The sequence below is a fragment of the Haematobia irritans genome, chromosome 5 (genome assembly GCF_050003625.1).
Source record: "Haematobia irritans isolate KBUSLIRL chromosome 5, ASM5000362v1, whole genome shotgun sequence".
Taxonomy (NCBI): domain Eukaryota; kingdom Metazoa; phylum Arthropoda; class Insecta; order Diptera; family Muscidae; genus Haematobia; species Haematobia irritans.
Window position 1 is genome coordinate 140,521,884 of NC_134401.1, and position 25,880 is coordinate 140,547,763.

Sequence of the window (25,880 nt, forward strand, 5' to 3'; positions counted from 1 at the left end):
TATAAAATGGAAATTGTTGAAATATGAATGGACCATTTGAAAGCAAATAATATGGATTAATGACCTTCTTGGCCGACAGTTGAATTTCTGGTATTTGTTTGATCTTGATCTTACAATGAATTGTTAAATGGATGTTTAACTTGCTCTCCTGTCCTGGACTCTGGAATATCATACAAATGTAACAATACCTTTTGATGATATTATATGGATAAAAGTGAACTAGTTTCTTGGAAAAATAAAGTATTATGAGGGAAATTTCTATGTATCATTTCAATTAAATTAATTTAACTTAAATTTGTATAACGTGACTAAACTTAAACAAGAATATGTTTTATTTTTTATACCCACCACCATAGAATGGCATAATAAGTTTGTCCTTTCGTTTGTAACACATCGAAATATCGATTTCCGAGTATATAAAGTATATATATATATATATATATATATATATATATATATATATATATATATATATATATATATATATATATATATATATATATATATATATATATATATATATATATATATATATATATATATATATATATATATATATATATATATATATATATATATATATATATATATATATATATATATTCTTGATCAGGGAGAAATTCTAAGACGATATAACCATGTCCGTCTGTGCGTTTGTCTGTCTGTCTGTTGTAATCACGCTATAGTCTTCAATAATGAAGCAATCGGGCTGAAATTTTGCCCAAACTCGGCTTTTGTCTGCAGGCAGGTCAAGTTCGAAGATGGGCTATATCGGTCCAGGTTTTGATATAGTCTCCACATAAACCGACCTCCCGGTTGGGGTATTGGAAAACGTAGTTTTTAACCAATTTGCCTGAAATTACAAACCTAGAGGTATTTTAGAACCATAAAGAGGTGTGCCAAAAATGGTGAGTATTGATCCATGATTTGGTATAGCCCCCATATAGATTGATCTCCCGATTTTATTTCTTGGGCTTATAGAAACCGTAGTTGTTGTCCAATTTGCCTGAAATTTGAAATATTTTAGGACCGTAAAGAGGTATGCCAAAAATGGTGCATGTTATGTTATAGCTCCCATATAGACCGATCTCCGGTTTTTCTTCTTGGGCTTATAGAAACCATAGTTTTTATCCAATTTGCCTGAAATTGGAAATCTAGAATTATTTTAGGACCATAAGGAGGTGTGCGAAAATAGTGAGTATCGGTCCATGTTTTTATATAGACCGATCTCCCGATTTTACTTTTTGCGCGTGTAGAAACCGTAGTTGTTGTCCAATATGCTTGAAATTACAAATCTAGAGGTATTTTAGAACCATAAAGAGGTGTGCCAAAAACGGTGAGTATCGGTCCATGTTTTGATATAGCCCCCATATAGACCGATCTCCCGATTTTACTTCTTGGGCTTCTAGAATCCGTAGTTTTTACCCAATTTGCCTGAAATTGGAAATCTAGAGGTATTCTAGGAAAATAAAGAGATGTGCCGAAAATGGTGATTATCGGTCCATGTTTTGATATAGCCCCCATATAGACCGATCTAACGATTTTATTTCTTGGGCTTATAGAAACCGTAGTTTTTACCCAATTTGCCTGAAATTGGAAATCTAGAAGTATTCTAGGAAAATAAAGAGAGGTGCCGAAAATGGTGATTTTCGGTCCCTATTTTGATATAGCCCCATATATAGACCGATCTCCCGATTTTACTTCTTGGGCTTGTAGAAACCGTAGTTGTTGTCCAATATGCTTGAAATTGAAAATCTGGACGGTTTTGTGGACTATAAATACGCACCGTGCCACAAGTCATTGAGAACGATGGCAAAAATTCATGTATTGGGCTTCGAATTGCTTTCTCACCCAACGTATTCTCCAGATCTGGCCCCCAGCGACTTTTTCTTGTTCTCAGACCTCAAAAGGATGCTCGCAGGGAAAAAATTTGGGTGCAATGAAGAGGTGATCGCCGAAACTGAGGCCTACCAAAATGGCATCAAAAAATTGGAAGGTCGTTATAATCGTTGTATCGCTCTTGAAGGGAACTATGTTGAATAATAAAAACGAAATTCGGTCTTTGTTAGACCGGGGACTTATCAGCCAACCTGTTATAATGGCATTTTAGACTAACAAAAACGTGTATCGGATTTAGTTTTTATCGGTTCATTTGGTAAGGTGTCTAAAACCCAACCAAAATCCAGAATCTGATCTCGTCTTCATAGGTAAAAACTTTGGGAGAATATCTGTCATCAAACCCTCCTGAAATTTCAAAGGAAACTATAATATTTGATTCATGGTTATGGGTATTTAAGATTCGGCCCGGCCGAACTTAGTGCTGTATATACTTGTTTTTTATTTTTTAATAATTGGCAAATTTTTTTATTTCAATTTTAGACAAAAATTTCACAACTTCCTTCATTCCTCTAATGGTCTACAGCGCAGCAAAGAATGTTCAACAAAAGGAAAACACCAACACTGACAAAACTTAAACATTTTATACAGTCATCAGGAGTTGGTGGTGGTGGAGGTGGAGGTGGTGGTTGTTGTAATGCCAAAAGTCTTCTGAAACAATTCACAAAATATCGTAGAAGATACAAATAGCATACGAAGAGCAACGAGCATTTTACTTCAACGGCGGGACCTTTAAGCTCGTCGCTATCATTAATCAGACTTAAGGAAAAATGTCCTCACGCCGCAGTTCATTGCGAAGAAAAGAGAAACCTCCATTCCAAAAATTTAAAGATCATTGTCGTAAATTTACGGCATTTCTGTTCAGCAATGTTGGTATCATATTGCTGGTAATTTTCTATACCATTGGTGGAGCCTTTATTTTCCAAGCCATTGAAATTTTTGAATATGAAAGATATATGGAAGCAAATCCAAAACTTAAGATTAAGACAGTAAACGAGACTATACAACATTTCCTGGATCAACTGTGGAAAGAGACATCGTATAATTTCAGTTTTACTGAACCACACAGATTTAAGGCAAGGTACGAAAACACTTTCTATAGAAAACAAAATTTTACAAAAAATTTCTAAAGAAATAAAATTATGTTAACATTTTTTATAGAAATAAAATTTTGACAAAATTTTCTATAGAAATAAAATGTTGTAAAATTTCTATAGAAATAAAAGTTTAATAAAATTTTCTATAGAAATAAAATTTTGACAAAATTTTCTATAGAAATAAAATTTGTCTACATTTTCTATAAAAACAAAATTTTGCAAAATTTTTCCAAAGAAATACAATTTTGACATTTTCTATAAAAATAAAATTTTGCAAAAATTTTCCATAGAAAAAAAATATCCAAATATTGATTGAGTTTTTTACTCTCTCTCTCTCTCTCCCTCTCTCTCTCTATGTTTACAGCGTCAATGATATATTGGTGAATTTTCAAAAGGAAGTGGTCGATGTTAATAAACAAGGTGACGATATACACAAGCAGTGGAGCTTTTCTGGAGCATTCCTTTATTCTCTAACTGTTATAACCACAATAGGTTTGATTGAATCAAAATAATTTTCTTTTGACCTACGTAATTAATCAAATTCCTTTTTTGTTTCTATTTTATTTAGGTTATGGGAATATATCTCCTCGTTCCGATTGGGGTAAACTAGCCACAATTCTGTATGCCATTATTGGAATGCCTTTATTTTTGTTATATTTGTCAAATATCGGCGATGTTTTGGCGAAATCTTTTAAATGGATTTATTCAAAAGTTTGCCTATGTCGCATATGTCCCGGTGTGGCAAGGAGGCGTTTATTGCGTGAAAGGCGCAAGCTAAGGGAGGAACTTATGTTTAAGGCTGTAAGTATTGAAATGAAAGTGTCCTTTATGTACAGTGTACTAAGAACATCTACCATAAATGGTAGATTTTTTACTGTTTGATAGATTGGTAGAATGTTTGATGTTTTGGTAGATTTTAAATTTTTTGTAAAAATAAAAACTTGACCAAATAAAATGTTGACAAAAATTTTCTTTTGAAATAAAATTTTGCAAACATTTTCTAAAGAAATAAACTATTGGCAAAAATTTTCTATAGGAATAAAATGTTGACAAAAATGTATTATAAAAATAAAATTTTATAAAAATTTTCTAGAAAAATAAAATTTTGCCAAAATTTTTAAAGGGTTCAAAGATTTGGACAATTTTCTATAAAAAATAAAATTTTGCAAAAATTTCTATAGAAATAAAATGTTGACAAATTTTCTATAGAAACACAATTTTGCAAAAAATTATTTCTAAACAATTAAAAAATTTGCAAAATTTCTATAGAAATAAAATTTTGCAAGAAAATTATTTCTATAGAAATAAGATTTTGACAAAAATTTTCTATAGAAATAAAATTTGGCAAAATTTTTTTATAAAAATAAAACTTTGCAGAAATAAAAATTTAACAAACACTTTCTATAGAAAACAAAATTTTACAAAAAATTTCTAAAGAAATAAAATTTTGACAAAAGTTTCTATAGAAATAACATTTTGACAACATTTTCTATAAAAATAAAATTTTGACAAAACTTTCTATAGAAATAAAATTTGTCTAAATTTTCTATAAAAATAAAATTTGTCTAAATTTTCTATAAAAATAAAATTTTTTCAAAATTTTCTATAGAAATGAAATTTTGGCAAAATTTTCTATAGAAATAAAATTTTGGCAAAATTTTCTATAGAAATAAAATTTTGACAAAATTTTCTATAGAAATAAAATTTGTCTAAATTTTCTATAAAAACAAAATTTTGCAAAATTTTTCCAAAGAAATACAATTTTGACAAACATTTTCTATAAAAATAAAATTTTGCAAAAATTTTCCATAAAAATAAAATTTTGACAAACAATTTCTATAGAAAAAACTTTGCAAAAATTTTCTAAAGAATTCAATAATTTTGAGAAATTTCTGTAAGAAATAAAATTTTGCAAAAATTTCTATAGAAATACAGTTTCGAAACTTTTTTATAGAAATACAATTTTACAAAAATTTTCTAAAAAAAATAACATTTTCTAAACAATTTAATAATTTTGAGGAATTTCTGTAAGAAATAAAATTTTGCAAAAATTTCTATAGAAATAAAATGTTGACAAACATTTTCTAAAAAACTAAAATTTTGTCAAAATTTTTTATAGAAATAAAATTTTGACAAAAGTTTCTATAGAAATAAAATTTTTAAAAAAATTCTATAGAAATAATATTTTGCAAAAATTTTCTATAGAAATAAAGTTTTGACAAACATTTTCTGTACAATTTTCTAAGGGATTCAACGATTTGGAAAATTTTCTATAAGAAATAAAATTTTGTAAAAATTTCTATAGAAATACAATTTTGTAAAAATTTTCTATAGAAATAAAATTTTGTAAAATTTTTCTACAGAACTAAAATTTTGACAAAATTTTCTATAGAAATAAAATTTTGAGAAAATTTTCTATAGAAATAAAATTTTGAGAAAATTTTCTATAGAATAAAATTTTGTTAAAATTTTCTATAGAAATAAAATTTTTTCTAAATTTTCTATAAAAATAAAATTTTGCAAAAAAGTTTCCATAGACATAAAATGTTGACAAACATTTTCTATAAAAGTAAAATTTCGCAAAAATTTTCCATAAAAAAAAAAATTTGACAAAATTTTCTATAGAAATAAAATTTTGACAAAATTTTCTATAAAAATAAAATTTTGACAAAATTTTCTATAAAAACAAAAATTTTATAAAAATTTTCTATATAAATAAAATTTTGAAATAAAATTTTTTCAAAAATTTCTATAGAAATGAAATTTTGGCAAAATTTTCTATAGAAATGAAATTTTGACAAAATTTTCTATAGAAATAAAATTTTGGCAAAATTTTCTATAGAAATAAAATTTTGACAAAATTTTCTATAGAAATAAAATTTTGACAAAATTTTTTATAGAAATAAAATTTTGACAAAATTTTCTATAGAAATAACATTTTGACAAAATTTTCTATAGAAATAAAATTTTGTCTAAATTTTCTATAGAAATAAAATTTTGTCTAAATTTTTTATAAAAATAAAATTTTGTCTAAATTTTCTATAAAAATAAAATTTGGACAAAATTTTCCATAGAAATAAAATGTTGTCAAAATTTTTTATAGAAATACAATTTTGAATATTTTTTCTATAGAAATAAAATTTTGTCTACATTTTTTATAAAAATACAATTTTGAAAAATTTTCTATAGAAAAATATTTTGACATTTTCTATAGAAATACATTTTTCTATGGAAATAAAATTTTGGCATTTTCTATTGAAATAAATTTTGACAAAAATGTCTATAGAAATAAATTTTTGACAAAATTTTCTATAGAAATAAAATTTTGACAAAATTTTCTAGAGAAAACAAAAATTTTCTAAAGAAATAAAAAAATTTCTATAGAAATGAAAATTTGCAGAAAATTTCTATAGAAATAAATATTTGGCAAAATTTTGTATAAAAATAAAATTTAATAAAAATTTTCTATATAAATAAAATTTTGGCAAAATTTTCTATAGAAATAAAATTTTGACAAAATTTTCTATAGAAATAAAATTTTGAGAAAAGTTTCTATTTAAATAAAATTTTGCAACAATTTTCTATAGAAATAAAATTATTTTACATTAATTACAACTTTAAATGCGAGCAAATTGGACATGATGATTAAGGAATTGTTATTATTATGGTATTGAAAAGAAAATGCCAAGTCTGACTGTTGGCTAATCCACATTTCCATAGTCTCTAGTAAGATCTGGCTATAAAAAAATAAAATTTTGTAAAATTTTTTTATACAAATAAAATTTTGCAGATATTTTCTACAAAATAATGAGATATTTTTAACAATTGTCATATAATTTAATTTAATTCTGTATATTTTCTATTACAGTTGGCTGATATGGAAGAATCTCGACATAGCAAGTATACCTCAAGTAGTAGTACAAGTGATAGTGCATCTAGTTACTACTCCGAAGAATCGGAAAGTTCATCAAGTTCTAGCCGAAGTCCTCGTAATAATAGCCGTGGTTTAAGTCGTATCGACTTGGAAGCTTTGAACATGTTTGAAGATGATGATTCGACGGAAGTTGAAAAAGAAATACGGGGTAGTACTGATGAAATTACGGTTCCATTGACTGTTTGTGTTTTCATAATGATAAGGTGAGTGTGATAAAAAAAAAACAATGGCGTCAGAGCTTAGACAGATGGACTCTGAATCATTTACTGGACTGATCTGGAAAAATCAATGATAGCTAGTCCTTTAAGATCCCAAAGTCCAGAGTAAATTATCGATCAATGTTAAATTCTCTTAACCTTTTCCATTATCCAACCCCGTATTAGTGCCAACTTGGACTATATTGTCCATTTGGATTCCTCAGAATAAATTCCAGAGTAAATTTTCGGTCAAAGTGAGTTTCTCTTAACCTTTGCCATTATCGAATACTGTATTAGTGCCCACTTGGACTATATGGTCCATTGGGATTCCTCAGAGTATATTCCACAGAATACAGTCTCGCAATAGTCTAAACGAAAATAGAACCCAGTGTCTGGTTTCTGCTAAGTGAATTAGGTGACTTTATAATGAAGAATGAAGAATAATAAAAGTTTCATTAGGGCTCAGATCAGCATTGTGTATTTTTTTAATAATTCAAAATAAATTCTCTACAAAAAAAAAAATGTGAACATATTTCTATAACCGCAATTTTATAATTATTTCCAGTTACATTTTGTGGGGTGCTATATTATTTGCTCGTTGGGAAGAATGGAAAATTCTTGATGGCAGTTATTTCTGTTTCATTTCGTTGAGTAGTATTGGCTTTGGGGATCTTGTGCCAGGTGATAGTCTGGTAAGTATTACTTTGGAAAACTGTGTAATGACCATGTCTTAATAAAATATTTATCTTTTCCTATATAGATTACAAATGACAAAGACTCAGTTGGCGTAAGTTTTATATTGTGTTCTGTGTATTTACTACTTGGAATGGCCTTAATTGCTATGTGTTTCAATTTAATGCAGGTATTTGTGTAGCCTTCAATAGTTATAATCTGTAGCAAAACTCATCCTTATGTTTCTCCTTTTTTTCAGGAGCAAGTTATCCACAATTTACGATCTTTTAAAAGAGCTTTTAGAACATGTTTCCGTTGTCGCCGCAGAGACTAATAAATCATATCTATGAGATGGATATATTAAAATTGTATATATTAAATCATGCCATCCAAATAAGAAAAATGTGTTCTAAATTTGATAAAGTAACATTTAAATAGTTATAATAAATTGTTAAGTTTTTTTTTTATGTTATGTTATTTTTTTGTTTGTTATTTAATTATAGTTAGAGATATTTGAATTACTAATTTTATTTATTTATCAATAATTTTGATTATTACATATATATATATTATTTTAAACACCAAATTGTGTATCACATGGAACCTTCTATATATAAAATTCGATAATGATAATGAACTCTGAATAATTTTTATTGAAATTTTATTATTGGAGATATATTCGAATAAAAGGCTTCCAAGCATTCTATACTGAAAGCCCGTTGAATTGTTAAATTTCTCAGGCGTTGGTTCGAAATTCACCGAAATTTAATCATATTATATAAAATATTTATACATATAAAATTCTTTTTAAAAAATTCGAGTATTAAGGTATATCGTAAAATTATTAGGTACTTTTTAAGTTATTTTTTAGAGATCGACAATAAATGTAAATAATTTTAAGTATTTACAAACGATCGTTGATAGAATAAAATAATTTTTACATATTCGCGCATTACAAAACGAATGCAGAAATATACATGTATGATTTATTTTACATTCAAAACAGGACAAATATTTCTGCTTGCCACATATTCAACCAGATCAAGGTTTTGTTGTCTTCTGAAAAACAGCAGTCAGTATTTGCTATTACTCGTAACATCAGTCTTTTTTCTATGAGAGTATCATCTTCTCATTTCAAAACACAATACTCATTTGGTAATACTTTAGAGGGTTATTGGGAATCGTACACTCATAGAAAACGTCAGCAGTCGTCTGTTGTTATATTTTTGTAATTCATGGTCTAGTAAAAAATTCGTAAATTTTTTTGGTTTTAAAACCACAGCAAAAAAATTTGGAAATTCTTTTAAAGGCACAACTTTAAAATCAAAAATGTCCTACCAAAGATGTTCTTTATTTTTAAATGTTCTTTATTTGTTAATTCGATTTTTTATAAATACAAACTATTTAATTTTGTCGAAAAAATGCATCCATTCTGGAAAAAATTCGAATTTTTAAAATTATTTGGGTCAAAAGTATTTTGGGTTATTTGGCAAAATATCACAATTTTTATACCCTGCGCCACACTGTGTGTGGAACAGGGTATTATAAGTTAGTGCATATGTTTGCAACACCCTGAAGGTGACGAGACAGACACATGGTGTCTTTGGCAAAAATGCTCAGGGTGGGCTCCTGAGTCCATATAGCCATGTCCGTCTGTCCGTTAACACATTTTTGTAATCAAAGTCTAGGTCGCAGTTTTAGTCCAATCGACTTCAAATTTGGCACAAGTATGTGTTTTGACTCAGAATAGAACCCTATTGATTTTGGAAGAAATCGGTTTAAATTTAGATATAGCTCTCATATATATATTTCGCCCGATATGGACTTATATGGCCCCAGAAGCCAGAGTTTTACCCTAATTTTCTTAAAATTTTGCACAATAAGAACAATTAGTACTATAGTCAGGTGTGCCAATTATTATTGAAATCGGTTCAGATTTAGATATAGCTCACATATATATCTTCCGCCCGATATGGACTAATACGGTCCCAGAAGCCAGAGATTTACCCCAATTTGGTTGAAATTTTGCACTAGGAGCACAATTAGTAGTGTAGTCAAGTGTTCCAAGTTTTATTGAAATCGGTTCAGATTTAGATATAGCTCCCATATATATCGTTCGCCCGATTTACACTCATATGGCCACAGAGGCCAATTTTTAACACCGATTTAGTTGAAATTTTGCACAGGGAGTAGAAGTAGCATTGTAGCTATGCGAGCCAAATTTGCTTGAAATCGGTTCAGATTTAGATATAACTCCCATATATTGCTTTCGCCCGATTTACACTCATATGACCACAGAGGCCTATTTTTAACCCCGATTTAGTTGAAATTTTGCACAGGGAGTAGAATTAGCATTGTAGCTATGCGTGCCAAATTTAGTTGAAATTTGTTCCGATTTAGATATATCTCCCATATATATGTTTTTCTGATTTCGACAAAAATGGTCAAAATACCAACATTTTCCTTGTAAAATCGCCACTGCTTAGTCGAAAAGTTGTAAAAATTACTCTAATTTTCCTAAACTTCTAATACATATATATCGAGCGATAAATCATAAATAAACTTTTGCGAAGTTTCCTTAAAATTGCTTCGGATTTAAATGTTTCCCATATTTATAGCCCGAGCCACACTGTGGCGCATTATTTTACTAACATTGTTTTCCACCCTAGTGCATTAGCCGACTTAAAATTTGAGTCTATAGATTTTGTAGAAGTCTACCAAATTCTGTCCAGATCGAGTGATATTTAAATGTATGTATTTGGGACAAACCTTTATATATAGCCCCCAACACATTTGACGGATGTGATATGGTATCGAAAATTTAGATCTACAAAGTGGTGCAGGGTATAATATAGTCGGCCCCGCCCGACTTTAGACTTTCCTTATTTGTTGGAGATAAATCATGGCTACATGGCATGGCACGCCTGCAATATGCTATTCGTTTTAGTCAAATAGCCACAGAAAATGATAACTCACTGTTGAATTTACCAGTTCTTGTGCCTAAGTTACATTGCTTGAGGTGCTCTAACCAAGTTTTCCGTTTGTGCTCGTCGACAATCTTACTAATCGCTAGATTCAGTTCCGATTCTAGGATCAGTAGGGTTAGCACGACGGCGTTCATCACGCTCGTCTGCGAGTTCCGCCGCTTCGGCTGGGAAGTTGGGCCTCACTTGGGCTCTAATAGCCAATTCTACAAAAAAGATCATTGGTCCCCAGTGTCTTCAAATTCGGTTCGAGGTGATCTTTACGATACTTTAGTACAAAGTCATGTTTTTAATAATTTCAAAGAGTGCAATTATAGTGAATCGGTAGATATAAAGCCGGTTGATTGCATTTATTTAAAAAAAATATAAAACCTTATGTTATTTAAAAATACATATCTCTATTTATAATTGTAAATTTATTGCATAAAAAAATTACGTAATATATACGTACCACAAATCCATTTTAGAAACGATTACGAATTCTAATTTTAAATATTATTTTAAAACACATCGCAAAGGTGCTATTGGCTTCGAATATAAATTATTGAGAATAATTTTTCCATTTTTAGTTTTATCATTTAATGTTGAAGTGTTTGGTACCACCGGTGCTTGATTCTTGGCTTTGTTTACTATAGCCTGTAATGATTGGCCTCGAATATTTGGATTGTTAGCTAAGTTGTTAGGTACAACGTTTCCATTAGTTGGAAAACTATGTATAGGTTGTGACAATAAAGTAGATGATGAACTTGCCTTTATGTTGAATCTATAAGCCGATTTGTTAACGCTAACGCAATTCGCTGATGCCAATGGTGGCCGCTTATTTAATATCTGACCATTAAGATTATTTTTTTCGTATGTTCGATTGTCTTTTCTTGCAACTTCATTTTTTACTGGCTGGGATAAGGGAGTACTTGACACTACGTCATTGTTATGCCCATTGCCATTTGCATTCTGACCAGCAGACTCGTAAGTTGAATTCTGTAATAATGTAATTTCTAAAACTTGTTTGTCGTTTTGCAACGGTGGTACAGAACCAAGAACTTTATATTTGCTATGCGTTGATGAAGCTTTATTAATACACCCCCTACGAAATAGTTCGTTTAGTTTTCCAGATATACAATTAATGCGATTCGAATTAGTAAGAAGATCAAAGGCGCTCATTGGTATTTTTCTTTTTTTCTGTAAATTTGTGAATGATGTGCAAGGTGGCATTCCAGGGTTTGATGTAGACAACTGCTTGTTTTGATTGCGTTGCTGTTGCCTTTTCAATGCTCTCGAGGATATACGAATTTTTCCATCTGTAACCAATTTACTCCTCCGAACTTCTACTTTGTAGTCTGGTTCTGGGGCTTTTGTCGGATTAACCCTATATGTGGGTATGAAGCGATTTTCTTTAACGTTAGTTTTTTTAGTTGAATTGTTTTTTCTGATGCTTCGTACACCACGTTTCGAATATGTTCTTATAGGAGTCTTGAATTTGTCCCATGTTGAATTGGTCTGGATTGGTAAGTTTGGTGCCTTCGGTTTGATGGGTGTGGATGAACATACACGAGACCTTCTTGGGGATGGTGTCGATGTAAGGACCCGAAAACTAGTACAAGACAAATCGGATATGTTGTGATATTCTTCTCGGGTTACGCTTTTCATGTTGGACGCAGAACTTTTTACCAAACGACCCACATTCTTTGGACTACTATGGGAATTATGATATAGTCTCATCACTTTAATATTCCTAGGCAAGTTTAGGGCTATGCTATCTCCAATTTCACTCCTCTGTTGATTGGGTACGGCTCTTCTCAAAGGTTCTGGAGTGGGCAAAGAGAAGGCGGTGCTACTGCCAAATGTGTTGGAAGTAATATTGCTATATGGCATTACATTATTGGATTTATTCGAAGCTAGCGATGATCCAGGTGTGCTATTTGCCAATGGTGGTCGAAATGGCACTAGAACAATAATAAAAAAAAATGTATTGATCACTTAAATGAAATCAACTATAAAGCATTAATACTCCCGGAGAAATATTCAAAATATCGGTAAGATAATAGGAAATATAAAATCAATAATACTCACCAGTTGAATGCAATGAAGATGCACTTTTTTCTTGCTTAATAATCACATTACCAATACTAGTTCTGTGGCATTTAGATAATGAACAGCATCTTCTGTTTGCGATTATATTAACAAGAGTAATTCTTTGATTTGCATCTATCGTGGGGGTAAAGATTTCGGGTTCATAATTTTCAGCTTCAACCAATACAACAGAACCTCCAGATAACAATTTTATTTGGAAATTTGGTTTAGCCATTGTTTATCATTCTATAGATATTAAAAAGATTCGAATGTAATAAATTCTTTGCCGCTATTGGTATAAACAAACATTGACGCTGTCAAATTATCTTCAACGAGTGCTGCCACACTACGAGTGTTGCCGCAGTTATTTAAAAAGCACGTTCCCATTATGTGCCATTCGTATTATAATGTGCCGTTCACATTATAAGTTTGTCAGGACGATATGACTGGGTTTGTAAAGAATCTAAAGCGAACCTTACACGGTCGGATAAATCCTGCGACACAACACGATGCGGCGACAAATCTGTGTGTTGGCATAAAATCGAAACAACTTTAATTTTTTCTGATTGGTAGGCACAAGTGCTTAATGCGCTTTACAGATTATCAGTTATTCCGGACGGAATGTCGGTGTTTGTAAAGAATCTTACAGTGTGTCGGATCGATAAGACTTGTCGGCGATGACTAAATAATTGGTAAATGTGTTATCGATCCCATAAACATACAGCAGAATCGATTATGCCTTCGGACTTAACTTATAATGTGCACAATATATGGGATATGTTTAACACGAGCACTGTCGTCCGGAATAACTGATAGTCTGTAAAGCGCATTACAGACTATCAGTTATTCCGGACGACAGTGCTCGTTTCAAACATATCCCATATATTGTGCACATTATAATTTAAGTCCGAAGGCATAATCGATACTGCTGCATGTTTATGGGATCGATAACACATTTACCGATTATTTAGTCATCGCCGACAAGTTGTATCGATCCGACACACTGTAAAGGGCACCTTATACGGTTGGATAAACCCTGCGACACAACACGTTGCGGCCACAAATCTGCTAGTATAAGGTCATGTTCGCGTGTTTCAGGACGTGTTGGGAAAAAATCAAAACAACTTTGATTTTTTCTGGTTGGGTGGCACAAATCATTGGGTGTAAGGCGATGTTCGCCAAACATTATCAAAAACAAATTTATTTTCACAATAAAAGCAGGCATTTCTGCAATGAAATTAACGAGGGATCGTCAATTCTGGCTAGAAATTGAAAAAATATATAATTCTAAACAAAAATTGTGGCAAAACGTAGAAAAATTCCACTTCTATTCAGTGGAAAACCAGGCGAGAAGTATTTTGAAATCCATCAAGTAATTTGTAATTTATGAAATGTGGAATACTTCCGGAATCCAGGCAACAGCAATTCCTAGTGGTGAGTTAAAAAAATTGATAAGCGATGGCAACACCATACCAGTTTTCGCCAAGGAGTTAGAATAAGTTTTAATTTAGCGACACGCCGCTAGCCGTCACGGCATTCCGTCGCGGATTTTGGGCTTCCCATAAGAAATACACGTAAATAAGTGTTCGCCTACCGCCTATCGCTATGGTTATACCCTGCCAACATTTTTTGAATTTGGGGACTCTTTTGAGAATCCCCACTACGTCGAAAACAATCATATACGACATCAAAAACTCGTCGGAAAAGCGCCGTCACTATTGAGAAGTTGTACCACGCCAAGTTACTACAAAAATGTTTCGCATGAGTGCAATTATTAGGTGCCTTTACAGATCAATTTAGAACGACGCCAATAAGGGACCCTCCAAACAATCAGAAAAAGTGCATTTTAAGATAGTTGTAAAAGAATCATTGTGGTCGAGTAAAACACGTTTGTTTAGATATTTATTAATTTGATTAAACATTTACAAATTCTTCAAAATATAACATTTATACCACTATCACATTACATTTAACATAATTTTTGGCATTAATGATGATGTTGAGTTACAAGTAGCGAGTTACATGTTGCTGCGTCTATCAACCAGTGTTTTTATTCCATGGAGGCAGCGTGTCTGTAAAATATCTGAAAAACAATCACTTTATTCCATTTGGAAAATCACCAAATTGTTCACCAATATACCTTTCACAATTTTAAGCGTATAATCTATGTTTTCAGAACTTTATTTTCGTTTTTATTTAATTAAAATATAACAAGCTGGTTGCGCTTGGCGTTTCACAAAAAAAAATGGCTTTTTTAACAGTAGGGGTGGCAAATTACTTGCATGTACTTTTTGATGTACCTTTTCATGATGGTTGAAGTGACATTTACGAGTCTGTGGTAACGATGAGGTTGAAATGGAACTTTGAAATGCTGGCAGGGTATTTACACACTAACATTTTATGCATTAATAAGAGATTGATGTTGAGTTACAAGTTGTAAGTTAAATGTTGTAGCGTCTATCAGCCAGTACTTTTATTCCCAATGGAGGCAACGTGTCTGGAAAAATATTTGAAAAACTATCACTTTTTTCCATTTGGAAAGTCAAAAATTGTTCACCAATTTACTTTTCACAATTTTATTTCATTGAAATAAATTATAATAAGCCAGTTGCGCTTGATGTTTCACAAAATATAAAATGGCTCTTGTAACAATAGTGATGGCAAAATACTTTCATGCGAATAGTGATGGCAAAATACTATCACAGTTGGCGATTGTTGCAGTGTCACTTACGAGTCTGTGGTAGCGATGAGGATGAAATGGAACATTGAAATGCTGGCAGGGTTATCGATCACAGTAACAAAGTGCAGTATAGATTATGCTGTCGAACATTATCCGGCCGTGTAAGGTCCGCTTAACAGTGTGGCTAAACGCTAAACGCAATTTTAATTAAAAAGGCTGATAAATTTGAGACGAGATTAGCCGACATATCGGCGGCGTCGACATCGAACAGAATAATCAGTGGTAGCTAAAATCGGTGGATTGATTCCATGATTCACAACCTGTAAATCAATTTCCGCAGACGGTAAACATAGCTATGCCACCACGATTGTGGGCATATATATGTTTATTTCTAAACATTTATTGGATGCTTAAAATTGTAATATGAACGGTGTTTTAGTATAGTCCCAAAATTAAAAAAATACTACGGCATCCCTATAGTCGCGTTATCGATAACAAACTAAATTTATCGCCTGCGGAACTCATTATCTACCAACCTGCGTGAAGATAGCGACGTCGCTAACTTTCGATAACAGGGTTATCGAAAAAATAACAGGGTGATACAGAGACGACAAAAACTGAATTAATATGAGACGGACAGACAGAATATTTAATGAAATTTATGTATTTCCGTGCTTAAAAACAACGATTTTTACACAGAATATGGTAGAGAACATCTTTACCTACAATTTAATGTGCCACATGTGCCTGTTCAATGCTATTTAGCTTGGTTATTACTTGGTACTGGTGGTCAGGACATGTGGAGTCCAGGAATGAACTTCGTACACAAAAGTGACAACGGATATTGATAGAGGGCATCAATACCTACAATTTGGTATACCACATGTATCTGGGAAACGCCGAGTGTAGAACAAAATTTTCCAGAAACTGTTGGACGTATCTGGGAAACGCTCATATTAATTCAGTTTTTGTCGTCTCTGTGTCACCCTGTTATTTTTTCGATAACCCTGTTATCGAAAGTTAGCGACGTCGCTATCTTCACGCAGGTATCTGAGAGATATCATTTCAAACGAGAATAAGCCGAAGAAAGGTGTATGTTATCGCGTTCGCAAACGGCGGGTAGTTGGAATAAAGTGTCTGTCGTTTCTAAGTTCAATTTGATTGTGAAGTGTTTGTGTGTACAAAAATATTTCTAAAATATAATATTCTTATTTTTTCCCATAAGAATGTTTTTGTTTTAATATAAAATCTAATCAATATCTAATAATGTATGTTTAAACAAAAATCTATAGGGAGAAAAGAATGAAAGGTAAATCTAAACGAATGGACAATGTGACGAAAGCAATCTATGAAATACCTGAACACAATCGGCCGATAATAATAACAATACCAAACAACAACAATAACCAATGTGCGTTAATAACAACAAAATGCAAACCAAAGATTTGGTAATTCCACAAACCGAGGTTTTTCACAACAACACTAAAAAAATGTTGATAAATAATAAACCAAACAAACACCGTGAAAAGTGAAATGTAAAAAGAAAACAAAAATCAATCACATATCTATATGACGTAAAATTCATATCGTCCAAAGTGTTTGTGGAAATAATTAACGATAAAGAATGACGAAATTTGTTCAAATTTCAAAAATACAAAACGGAAAAAGTATTACGTTTTCGTGCATCAGAAAATCATGTGGCAGGAGGAGAATTTTGGTCTTTTCTTATTGGTATAGGTCATTGAAACCTGTTAGTGTTTCCCCTCCCCCTTTTTTATGTGTTTGAAAGCTAGAAAAATGGCCAAATATATCGTGGGGGAAATAATCTGTGGAAAACTTGTTTATGGCGAAGTGATAGTATTTCTGTGAGTGTGTGTGTGTCTGCCTCTATTTAACGAAAGGAATAATGTTCGTGTGATCTTAAAAAAACCGATTTCGTGCCGAAGTATCTGAAAATTACCATAACACAAATACTTGCAGGTTATTTATTTGGTTATTACTCATGAAATGATATTCGATATTCAGATTTGTACAGAACAAAAACAATGCCAGACCATATACTAAGTTACATGTGTACAAATAAAAACACAGCTACACAAACAACAAGTCCATACTAAATAAAACGTCAGCCTGTCGGGTTGTCTGTCATATAAGCATAATGATGATAACGTCTTTTTCGGCTCTTGAATTTCGTCAAGACAAAGCGATCACTAAAAACAACAAAAACAAAAGGCTATGCACTCATAAGAAGAATAAAATCAACAAATACCAATAGCGGCAAATCCCTCTCCCAATGTTTAACAATCATTATGTGTAGTGTACTTCTGTTGTCCATTGTTATTGCTTTATAGGGCCTTAGTTTAGTAGTAGTGGTGTATGTCTCTCATATTTGACACACAGTGGAACCTTTCAAGAGAGCTACTCTTAAAAGTGTCATATTTTTTATTGTCTTAATTAACGGTTTCCGCGTAAAGGATTGCCAACTCAAGTTCTTATTTTCCTTCTGCGTGAATTAAACAGCGGTTTTGCACTAATTTCTACATGTTCTTGATAAACTGATACTCTGTTTTCTTTAAGTCCCTCACGGTTTGGTTGGAAAGCCGTGAGCCTAATACTTCAGTTCATAAAAGTTAACAAATTTAACAATCTCGTCGTAGTGGCAATGACCTTTTCATTTGATAAAAAATTGTACCAAAGGGACAACTTTTTAAGTTTGGAAACAAACAGAAGTCGAACGCGGCCTAAATAGAGTTATTTTATTGCTGTTCCGTACTCAATTCAACCAATAAAAGCGCGGTGAGGCGGAAAGTAAGGTTCGATGGGGAAATGGGTTCTTTTGCTTAATATAACAATAGTGGTAGACGTTAAGCGGAACATTTCTTTCGCAACGACCAATACAAAAAGCTTGTGGGCAAAAGTTTCCTATTTTCTTGTTTACAATTACTATTTGAATCATGGTTGTGAGATTTTTTCGAGAGAGATACCCAAAATTTCGAAATTATGTCCCCAAAAAATCCCCAACCAAAATATTTTTGCCCCATGAAAAATTTCCAAAGGAAAATTCATATAATTATTGTATGTATGTAAATTTCATTCTATGCGTTTTTTTTTCAGAAAGTCATACAATCCACTATGTTCTGGTTTACGAATTCGCGAAAAGCAAAATTTTGGATTGTCAATAACTTCTGAACCATTTCATCTTTTTCCAAACAATTTCTCCCAATAAATTTCCTTATCCCTAAGAACAGTGTGTAAAAATTTCGTGTTATATATCCTTGTAGTTCGGAAAATAGACGTTAAGGAATATTTTGCGTTTTACGAATTCGTAAACCAGATCATGGGGCATGTTTTATGGAAAACATTTAGATTAAAATTAGGTTATACCCATTTAAATTGTTTCTATTTTACAAAATTACAAAAAAAAAATCATGGTATTTAATAAAACCTTGTAAGACCGGTGCAATGGTTAGCATGCCCGTCTTGCATACAAGAGGTCGTGGGTTCGATTCCTGCTTCGACCGAACACCAAAAAGTTTTTCAGCGGTGCATTATCCCACCTCAGTAATGCTGGTGATATTTCTGATGGTTTCAAAGCTTCTCTAAGTGGTTTCACTGCAATGTGGAACGCCGTTCGGACTCGGCTATAAAAAGGAGGTCCCTTGTCATTGAGCTTAACATGGAATCGGGCAGCACTCAGTGATAAGAGAGAAGTTCACCAATCTGGTATCACAATGAACTGAATAGTCTAAGTGAGCCTGATGCATCGGGCTGCCACCTAACCTAACATAAGACCGGAGATATATAACCCCAAGTAATAATGAAAGTTGGGCATTCTTCACATTTGTTACATAAATATGAAGCTGCGATGGTAAATATGAACGCGGTTTAGCCCATAAACCTTATTGTATTTCGCTTTTGCATTTTCTATAACAAATTTAATACTATGTGATTGAAGGTGGAAATATCCCCAGAAAAATTCTAAATTCACGACGTTTTCCCCAGCCAAATCCCCAAAGTGAAAAAATATCCCCAACCACGAGAAAAACTCCCCAGTTTGTGGAAAACCCCTAATCTGACAACACTGATTTGAATATAAAAGAATGTCCACGTGGCCAGGCAACACCAATGCCTTGTGGTGAATTAAAAATTTTGGTAAGCGATGGCAACACTATCCCATTTTCCGCCAAAGAATTAGAATGGATTTTAATTTGGAGAAATGTCGCTAGTCGTCACAGTATTTCGTCGCGAATTTTGGTCATCCCATAAGAAATGCACCTTTACACAAAAACATTTTTTTCTGATTCAATCACGAAATTAATTGATCCAATTAATTTTTAATTGAAATATCTTCAATCACAGAAATGATAGTATCAATTAAAAAATTAATTGACAGTCAATTAAAAAATTAGTTGATACTATTAATTTGTGTGATTGATTTTTGTTTCAATTAAAAAATTCGTTGAATGAATTAAATTTTTAATTGAATATTTTTTAAAACTCAATTAAGATTTTAATTGGAAAAATTTGCGTGAATTTTTTTTCTGTGTAACAAATGTTTTCCTATCACCTGTCGCTATGGTTATATTTACACACGAGTTTAGCTGCTGAAATCAAATATAAATCTGTAAAAACTCTATAAAATTATACCTCTTTGATGCAAATTTTGTTATAACTTAATGCGGAATAGACCAAAGCAACTTTTCACAATGTTTATATTCTTTAAGGTGGATATTAAGTTCGAGTTTAGCCGCTAAAATCGAAAATAAATCAGTAAAAGCAGAATAAAATTAAAACTTTTTTGGACACGTTTTTTTATAACTTGATGGGATTTTTTTATAATTTGACGTATTATAAAAGAAAAGTAACCTTGAAAAAATGTCCACATTAGCCACTAAACTCGAACTTAAACCCACCTTTATAATGGATTTTTAGTAGTCGTGAAGAATGGCGATTTTAGCGGCTAAACTAGAATTTAATACCGACATTTATCTAAAATTTCGTTTCTCATAAATGAAATCACTTCTTTCAGTGTAAATTGAAATTATATTAAATATAGCATATACGGTGAACTAATTCGGCAACTCCAAAATAATTAGCCTGGCCACACTGTATATGATCAGAAAGCAAACACCATCTGTCAATATATTTACTACTCTAATATATACACCCTCAAAAAAAATCGCTTCTTTAACATATGTTCCAAACATATTTTGCAGGAAGCACATATATTATTGCATACTGCCGAAACATTAATATGTTTGTTTTATGTGAACATATTATATGTTTGGAAGCATTTTGAGCCAAAAATATTATATGCTTGGAAGAATTTTTCCCAAACACGATTGTGCTCATTCCCTAACATACTCGTAATTTTCACTTCCACGAAATTTTATAGTTATTGGCACCTTTTTCTGTAATACAAATAATGTTGAAGAAATTATTCACTTTTATAAATTTTTAAAATTTTACCTTTCGCCTGCACGGAGAATCGAACCGAGGACCATACAGTTTATAAGCCAACACACTATCCACTGGGCTACGTAGCTGTTATAGTCATCAGTAGATAATTATCGTTTTAAGTTACATTTATATAGCATAGTTTGCAGCGCCCACGAGCCCATGCAAACATAACATTATTTAACAGAAACATACATTTGTTTGCCACGTGGAGCAGTGGTTAGCATGTCTGCCTTGCATGCAAAGGGTCGTGGGTTCAATCCCTGCTCCGACCGAACATTTTTTTTTTTTTTTAATTTACACATTTATATTTATACTATATTAATTTTTTTTAAATGAAACTTCGAAATGTGCGTTATTAAAGATTTATAGTCAGTAACAGTGCTTGATATAAACGAAATTGACTGATTTTTGGATAAAATATTATTTTTTATTGCAAAAATAACAATCTTGTAATAAAAAACTGTTTTTGTACAAAACTTTAAAATTTGGAAGGACTTCAAAAACTAACAAAAGAAGAACGTGGAGTCGAGTATAAACATACATACATAATTTTATAATATAAACATAAATTTATTTAGGAGTGAACAGTTTTTTACTAGCATTTAACACCATCGCTCTAAAATTCCTTTTATTTTTCTTTAATAATTCATTTTAAAGAAAATAAGCTTTTTAAATTGTTTTAGCTGTAAAACTCGAACTTAATGCCCGCTTTTATATTTGATGGTGTCCGTCAACTCCTCGTGGACTACTTTTTAATAAAGGGAACTAAAGTTTGTTTTTTTACATTTTACTGTGTAATTTTTCACTATTTCCTCCTTATTTCATTTTACTGTCCCAACTCTAAAAAGAGTATAGTGCCCTTTCGTTATTTTTATGAAGACCCCTGATTTCTTTTAACGAACCAAGAAAAAAATTGTGCCCATAATGCCAAAATGATAAACCCAACGCACGTCCACACATACATAAAATGCTGCTCTCAAGGCGAAAACATATGCTGTTTGTTTTTCAAATGTCTATTCTCTTGGTTCCTAATGTCTATTCTCTTTATTCAAATTAAATAATATTTAGACTTAAACATATAAAATTTTTGGCCTTATCATAAAACAGTTTTCCGAAACAACATACGAGCGGTTTCACAGAAATTGTTCTCTTTTGACTCTTTTGCTGTGTTATATTGATATCTTTCGTCAACTCTCCCGGTTTCCATCTCTATTTCTCTCTATACTCTCTCTGTCGCTTTGAATAAAATTTCACAACATATGTATGTTTAGTCGAAATTTGTAAATTTATATATGTTTGTATTCACACATATGATTTTTATGAAACATTCATGCCACAAACATAATATATTCTAACATATTAATATAGATGTCCCAAACATTTAGTGTTAGTTTAGGAACATTACATGTTTGCACTTAAATATATTGTGTTTAAAAATTGTGCCCGAAACACATTTTGTTTATATCGGAACATATGAAAAACATATTTTTCTAACAGTGTAGGTAGTTATCGACTCTCCTTACTCTCACTAACCGGATCCTTAATCTCTTTGAATAATGCAAATATACACAACCGTTACAAAAACATGAGTAATTGAAATCAAAAAACGAAATAATCTATTCACTGTGAAATACCTCCAGAAATGTTCGAAAAACACTTCAAATCAAAACAAAAAATAAAAGTGGAATTATTTGTGATACGCTGTTGTTGTTGCTGTTGCTTTCACAAGAAAGAAAAACATACTCATACAAATAATAATTGAGTCATAGGAAGGTGGTGGTTGGGCATTGTGTTCAGGTAAAGCATAGCAAACCTGTTGCAACAAAGCCAATGAAAATAACAACAGGAACGTGTAAAAACTGGAAACAAATCATTTTGTATTGACTTGATAAAATAAATTGTGTACATATTTTAATGAAATATTTTGTTATTATTGTTGTTCTTTTGCAGTTTTCTTCTGAATAAAAAGTGTTTTTCTTAGTGAAATGAAATGAAACAGAAAATAATTACCTGCTTGTATTTTATACCCAACAAGCAGCCTAACCTTAACTTAAACAGCATAAAAACAAACGTAAAAACTTGTTTTCATCTCTTCAGCGAGCTCTTGTCATGAATTCATGATCTCTCTTCTCTTTCGCTCACTCGGTATCTTAGTTATATGCCCAGAAGCAGCACTAACTGCAATAACAACAACGTCAACATAAATAAGCACACTATATCAGCAGTAGAGTGAAATAAAAGGAGTTCAACGAAACCGGAAATACCCTTGACTTGTGCAAGGAAAAGGAGAAACAAATATCATAGTCACTCATCATTTTGTCATTTTTATTGCTGTTCTGTTTTATTATCAATTTCGAATAATTTCAAATTAAAATAAATCGCGATAGAGCGGGGAGACTTGGATCTGGAGATTTGGCGAAAAACATTGTGAAGCAGTAAATTTTTTCCTATATTCGTATGTTTTAAACAAATATGTCATGGGATCGTGCACAAGACGACACTTTTTACTCTCAACATGCTTTCTTCAAATGGTAAGTTCTGTTTTATTTTTTCTCACTACAGACGCTAAGGTTATATGGTTATATAAATTAAATTTTTCTTGTAGCCAGAAACGTTTTCCCAGTCAATGATTTCAAAGAAATAAGAAATAAATTAACAAATTTTATTTTCATAGAATATATAATTTGTCAAAATTTTACTTTTATCGAAAATTTTTACATTTATTTATTTTTATAGTAAACTTTGTTAAATTTTTTCTTTATATAGAAAATGTAAATTTGTTTATTTATAAAAATTTTTTTTTTGACAAAATCTTTTATATCTATGAAAATTTTATCAAAAATTGTATTTTTATAGAAAATTGTTTAAATGTTTTTATTTTCTATAGAAAATCTAGTCAACATTTGTTATTATTATAGAAAATTGTGTCTATATTATATATTATAAATTTAAATTTGTCAAAATTTTACTGAAAATTTTTTACATTTTTTATTTCTATAGAAAATTTTGTAAATTTTTTGACATTGTCAATTTATTTATATAAAACTTTTTGTCAAAATCTTCTATATCTACAGAAATTTAGTCAAAGCTTCTTTTTTACTTTTTTTTAATTCCTCTAGAAAATTATGTCAATTTTTTTTTTATTTCAATAGAATTTTGTCAAAATTTTTATTTTTATAGAAATAATGTATACATTTGAACCTGAAAAACAGCATTGTTATCAGGCTAACTAAAACATATTTTTTTTAATTCTATGGAAAATTGAGTCAATTTTTTTTTATTTTATAAACATAAAAAATGTTGTCTAAGTTTTTTAAATCTATCCAATAGAAAATAATTAATCAAGCTTGAGATTATTTTCCATTGGATAAAAGAATGATCGAATAAAATCAAAATTTCAAATTTTTTAATTCTATATTAAATTTTGTCAAATATTTATACAGAAAAATTTGTAAATTTTTTCTATTGTCAATTTGTTTTATAAAGAAAATTTTTTATTTCCAAAGAAATTTTTGTAATTTTCTAGGCAGAAATTTTGTCAATTTTATTATGTCTATTGTAAACAAATGTAATCGTTTTTATTCCTATACAAAATCTAGTCAACATTTGTTATTATTATAGAAAATTTTTTCAAAATTTTTTATTCCTATAAAAAGCTTTGTCAATTTTTTTTATTTCTATTATTCTTTTATTTATTTCTATAGAAAATTATGTCAACAGTTTTTATTTCTATAGAAAATTTTATCAAAATTTTTTATTTCTATAGAAAATGTTCGTCACAATATTTATTACTATAGAAAACTTTTGTCACAAGTTTTTATTTTTATTTATTTTTGTAAATTTTTTATTAATACAGAAAAATTTGTGAAAAATTTTTATTTCTATAGAACAACTTATTAAAATATTTTTATTTCAGCAAAAAAAAATATTTTTTCTTCAATCACGAAATTTTTTATTTCTGACATTTGACAAAAAAAAGAAAAAATGTGACGATAGCTTACTATAGTAATAAATATTGAGACAAAAATTTTCTACAGAAATCAAAAATTTTGACAAAGTTTTCTATAGAAATCAAAAATTTTGACAAAGTTTTCTATAGAAATAAAAAAGATTGTCAAAACTTTATTTCTATTAAAAATTATGTCAACATTTTTTTATTTCTATAGAAAATTATGTCAACATTTTTTATTTTTTATTATGTCAAAATTTTTTATTATTTTATTTTGACATAATTTTCTATAGAAATAAAAAAGATTGTCAAAATTTTTTATTTCTATTAAACATTTTGTCAAAATTTTTGATTTCTATAGAAAATTATGTCAACAGCTTTTATTTCTATAGAAAATTTTGTCAACATTTTTGATTTTTATAGAAAATTTTTGCCACAATATTTATTACTATAGAAAGCTTTTGTCACAATTTTTTATTTTTATTTATTATATTCAATTTTTTTTATTAATACAGAAAATTTTGTCAAAAATGTTTATTTCTATAGAACAATTTATCAAAATATTTTTATTTCACACAAAGAAATATTTTTTGTCTTCAATCACGAAATTAATTGATCCTATAAAAAAATGTTGTAAAAATTTTTTATTTCTATTGAAAATTTTGTCAATCTTTTTTATTTCTATAGAAAATTATGTCAACATTTATTATTTCTATAGAAAATTATGTCAACATTTATTATTTCTATAGAAACTGTTGTCAACAATTTTGATTTCTATAGAAAATTTTTGTCACAATTTTTTAGTTTTTCATATGAAAAATTAGATTTTTCCGAGGATTTTCATTAAAATTTTGATTTTTGGAGGGTGGTCACGAATTAACCATCTTTTCGCTCTAGGACGCATATTTAAGGAGATATGGTAAATTTAAGTTTTTCATATG

At 30.2% G+C, this 25,880-nt stretch overlaps 3 protein-coding genes and 1 long non-coding RNA gene across 9 annotated transcripts in view; 2 read left to right on the forward strand and 2 right to left on the reverse strand.

Annotated features, from left to right (window-relative positions):
• sand (potassium two pore domain channel sandman) overlaps window positions 1-8,768 on the forward strand; it is a 39,687-nt gene extending 30,919 nt beyond the window's left edge. For both annotated transcript variants that reach the window (XM_075310331.1, XM_075310330.1), the window contains 7 exons: window positions 2,380-2,977; window positions 3,358-3,485; window positions 3,562-3,794; window positions 6,862-7,130; window positions 7,690-7,816; window positions 7,885-7,986; window positions 8,056-8,768. In XM_075310331.1, coding sequence (XP_075166446.1) covers window positions 2,667-2,977; window positions 3,358-3,485; window positions 3,562-3,794; window positions 6,862-7,130; window positions 7,690-7,816; window positions 7,885-7,986; window positions 8,056-8,130 — 1,245 coding nt within the window. In that variant the 5' untranslated portion in view covers window positions 2,380-2,666 and the 3' untranslated portion in view covers window positions 8,131-8,768. The remainder of the gene's footprint in view (window positions 1-2,379; window positions 2,978-3,357; window positions 3,486-3,561; window positions 3,795-6,861; window positions 7,131-7,689; window positions 7,817-7,884; window positions 7,987-8,055) is intronic.
• uno (univalents only) overlaps window positions 1-13,182 on the reverse strand; it is a 38,387-nt gene extending 25,205 nt beyond the window's left edge. The window contains exons 1-2 of one of the 2 annotated variants that reach the window (XM_075310329.1): window positions 12,851-13,182; window positions 11,232-12,723 (exon numbers count right to left, since the gene is read on the reverse strand). In XM_075310329.1, the coding sequence (XP_075166444.1) occupies window positions 11,276-12,723; window positions 12,851-13,085 (1,683 nt within the window). In that variant the 5' untranslated portion in view covers window positions 13,086-13,182 and the 3' untranslated portion in view covers window positions 11,232-11,275. Of the gene's footprint in view, window positions 1-11,091; window positions 12,724-12,850 lie in introns of those variants that run through there. The other variant, XM_075310328.1, reaches the window with a different exon arrangement.
• A 1,537-nt stretch (window positions 13,183-14,719) lies between these two features.
• On the reverse strand, window positions 14,720-15,311 carry LOC142241704 (uncharacterized). Its single transcript, XR_012723768.1, has 2 exons — window positions 14,991-15,311; window positions 14,720-14,933 (listed from the first exon to the last, which is right to left on the reverse strand). It is a non-coding gene; the product is annotated as an uncharacterized LOC142241704 (long non-coding RNA).
• Window positions 15,312-16,618: 1,307 nt separating this feature from the next.
• Window positions 16,619-25,880, forward strand: part of NKAIN (Sodium/potassium-transporting ATPase subunit beta-1-interacting protein) — a 182,011-nt gene continuing 172,749 nt past the window's right edge. For all 4 annotated transcript variants that reach the window (XM_075309005.1, XM_075309007.1, XM_075309004.1 and 1 more), the window contains exons 1-2: window positions 16,619-16,839; window positions 22,941-23,521. In XM_075309005.1, coding sequence (XP_075165120.1) covers window positions 23,468-23,521 — 54 coding nt within the window. In that variant the 5' untranslated portion in view covers window positions 16,619-16,839; window positions 22,941-23,467. The remainder of the gene's footprint in view (window positions 16,840-22,940; window positions 23,522-25,880) is intronic.